At 32.6% G+C, this 3,741-nt stretch overlaps 1 protein-coding gene across 1 annotated transcript; it reads left to right on the top strand.

Moving 5' to 3' along the window:
- Positions 1 to 446: 446 nt before the first annotated feature.
- LOC134235369 (fibroleukin-like) lies at positions 447 to 3,354 on the top strand (the record flags this gene model as incomplete). Its single annotated transcript, XM_062717505.1, has 6 exons — positions 447 to 563; positions 700 to 816; positions 1,306 to 1,442; positions 2,241 to 2,337; positions 2,687 to 2,854; positions 3,091 to 3,354. Coding segments are annotated over 6 exons (893 nt in total), but the record flags the coding sequence as incomplete, so codon positions are not given.
- Positions 3,355 to 3,741: the final 387 nt, after the last annotated feature.

Here is a 3,741-nt window from a genome sequence, read left to right as displayed (position 1 = left end):
CCTTGAGTTCCGAGTTCAAAAATTGAAGCCCATTGAAATATGTTACTATCTCTATATGAGTGAAAAATTCCATAAATTGACACAAAATACAACTTAAAATCAATCTATTATCTGTTTTATGAATTAACTGTATACAGTTTTTGTCACACCAGATAGTGTTGGTTTTTTTTAGACCTTAATTAGCATCAAGGGCAATGGAGCAGTGAAAATTCTTTATTTTGCCAATAACTACCGTGAAAAATTATCTCAGTATCAAAGACTCACCCGTACTACCCCTAATTATAAATTCTAAAGTCGGGCGCTTGGCTTAGTAACTGTTAATCAACGCAAGAAGAAATAAACCTGAGCCACCTGAGAACTCTCTCCGTTTTAAATATTATAACTAAGCTTTTAAGTTATACGAACGTTGTTTATTGTACCGAATTTCGATATTTTTTTCTGAATAGTTGATATATGTGAAGGCCATGATTGTAAGAATGGAGGAAACTGTGTGGCCAACCAGTCTGTAATACGTGGATACACATGCAGCTGTGTTACTGGATATGTAGGAGACAACTGTGAAGGTAAACTGAATACAACTTAATATAGAACAGCACTTAGATGATTTAACGGTTTAGATCATTTGTTGTGAACTTGAACTTTATTACGAAAAAGAAAAAAAAAAAGGTTTACTAAATCAAAATGAATCCTTGATTCCAGTTGGTGTTTGTGAGAGCCATAGTTGTATCAATGGGGGCTTGTGTGAAGCAGACCAAACCACTTCCAGAGGATACAAGTGTAACTGTGTTTATGGTTATGTTGGAGACAATTGTGAAGGTTACATGTACAATAAGACATTTATTTACTTCTTAAATATTTTTTTTCAGTTTAAAATAAACATTTTTACCATCTCTGTATGATTCAATTTCATTTAGCGATGTAAGTTTTAATGAATGTGTAAACATTCTTATAAGCAGATTAAATATGCAATGTTACCCCATCCAATATTTAAAAATCCAATTCCTCATCGATTTTTATAAATAGATTAAAATAGATATAAATTAAAAGTATATCAAGAAAAGGAACATCAGTAACGGTGTATGTAGTCAGATGAATTTTGTTTTAATTACAAACAGTATTTGTGTTAAAAAATCCATTTAACAATACAAAATAGGTGCATAGGAAACACGGACCTCCAAAACATGAAAGTTGATCATGTGCCTTGAAGGAGTGAGCAGTTTCAAATTAGAAAGACAAATCACATTCTATAGATTGATAAAAAAAGAAAACAACGATGGCTGTATTTCTTTTAATTTGATTTTTCAGTTCTCGGAATAGACTGTAAGGTGTATCGTGATATTGGTTACACGGAGTCAGGTGTGTACGGTATTTACCCCTTTGGACCTAGCTCTGAGTCTGTAAGAACCTACTGTGATATGGAGACCGCGGACGGAGGCTGGACAGTATGTAGTTATATATATAAAAGGCATCTTACACATGTGTTCATGTCTCACTTAGAAACGCTGACATGTAGCCATTAATTTTTTTTAAGCTAATATTTATTTAGACCAAAAAAACCTTGTTTTCACTGAAAGTGTTGAAATAGCCCAAATGAAAAATTCATAGATGATTGTATCACTAGGGTTGAGGCGCGGATCATCACAAAAAATGAGTTATAAGCGTCGAGATTGATCTGATTTTCAACCCCTGTCAGGGAGATGTGACGTCAACGAGATGTCATACAACTCATTGGATCAAGTTACTGTTATAATAATATAATAAGTGTGTTATTCACTACTCTATAAAGAACAAGATATGAAACTTTTCAATTTTTCTCCGTGGAATAAAGATTTTAAATGAGCTTCTTTTTTATGCGCATTGATACGTGAGTGCGTCAAATCATAAATTGTGTGTGTGAACTGTGAAACATAATTTGTTAAATAATAAATTATAAAGATATATTAGTTTGATTGAATGAAATATGAGAAAATATTTACATTTAGTGTAATTTTCCTTATGAAATCCATTAGAAAGCCATGACGTTCAAAACTCTTTATTACACTCGAAACCTCGTCAACGCGCGTTAGACTACACAGTAGGAACTACATCACGTCATTAACGTCACAAATGGCTCTTACGTCTGTAAAGTAAACATGTTTTGAAGGGTGAAATAAACAATTATGAAGAGGAAAAATTAAAGAATGTAAATATAAGTATTGAATTTTTACATGATGAAAACTGCTAATATCTTTTTTTCAAAGGCTATCCAAAAAAGGCTAGATGGATCACTGAGCTTTGACAGGCAATGGCTAGAGTATAAGAGAGGTTTTGGTGCACCGGAGCACAGCTACTGGATTGGTAAATAATCTTCAAATTTTAGTTAATGATTTAAAGGAAAAGATTTATGTTCCTAAATCAATACATTGCATTATGTTTTCAACAAAAGTAGTCTTTGATTAATAACCATAGTATAATTATTATTGATCTCATTAAAAGCAACAAATGTGTGTGTGTGTGTGTGGGGGGGGGGGGGGGGGCAATTAACTTAGGTTATAAACCTGATTTATAATTATTTCAACTAAAATTACAACTAATGGATATTTACATATGAATATGATATAAGACTTAAAATGGTATATAACAATTTAATTATTTTCAGGAAATATTAATGAGAGAAAACAATAATTTTGAATTTACCTCAAAATAGGAAATGACATCATCCATCAGCTGACAAAGGGAAATGACTCATCTCTGTTTGTTTCCATCACGCTCATTAATGGCACAAAACTGTATGAGTTGTTTGACAGATTTTCTGTTTCTACTGAAGAAAATAATTATCAACTCTTTATTGGGGGACCTGCCATAGGAACATTAGGTACGTAAGAAGTAACATAAGTATTTTATTGATATGTGACAGTGAGACAGCAAATAGAGCAGAGTGTGAAAAGGAAGAAAGATGAGTAAGACAGAGAGCGGAAATTTTAATGTGTACAAAAATTGAAAAAAAAAACTTAAAAATAAGATCTGTCATTTCCAAAGCAATTTGTTTACAATTTTGCAAAACTTTTCTTGAAATGATGTAACTGTAAAATGTTTTATTTAATTCTACAGGTGACCGTATTTTAAACCCTGACGCCCCTTCTCTGTCCGGCCTGTACTTTACCACCACCGATAGGGACAATGACAGGTTTCCTAACTTTAACTGTGCTAAAGGTTTCAAAGGAGGTTGGTGGTATAACAGATGCCATAGTGTCTTTCTTAACGGACCCTGGTCCTCTGAAGACTGGGATCGACCCTGGTATCCTACCGTTGAGTCTGGAATAGCTGTGAGAGGGACTCTAATGATGATAAAACGCCAATTGCAATAAGGAGAACATTTTTTTCCGGGAACTCATCTATGTACGGTTTATTATGAATTTAAATGAATGCATTCAGTTTTTTTTTTTAAATTATTAAAATGTTATGAAGCTTTGTCTCTTGAAATAAAAAAAAAACGCTGTAACTGATTTATTAGTGTTTGAAATAAATTCAATAGTAAGAGTTCGAAAGACATAGAAACATGCTACAGTGTAAGAAAAAAAATGATTTTTTTTTTCATTATTCTTCGGTGAATTCACTACTAAGTCAAAAACGTACTGACATTCCCATTTTTTACTGACAAACTTAGAAAATTACTGACAATGTGCTGTCGTTACTGTAAAACTTAGACAATTACTGACCTTTTTACTGCCGCTGCTGATAAACTTAGAAAAGTGCTGACAA

This window comes from Saccostrea cucullata, unplaced genomic scaffold (genome assembly GCF_032062105.1).
Source record: "Saccostrea cucullata isolate Sc308-1 unplaced genomic scaffold, CSIRO_AGI_Scuc_v1 ctg3764, whole genome shotgun sequence".
NCBI lineage: Eukaryota > Metazoa > Mollusca > Bivalvia > Ostreida > Ostreidae > Saccostrea > Saccostrea cuccullata.
The sequence above is the reverse complement of the archived record's forward strand: the minus strand, read 5'-3'. Positions and strand labels throughout refer to the sequence as shown.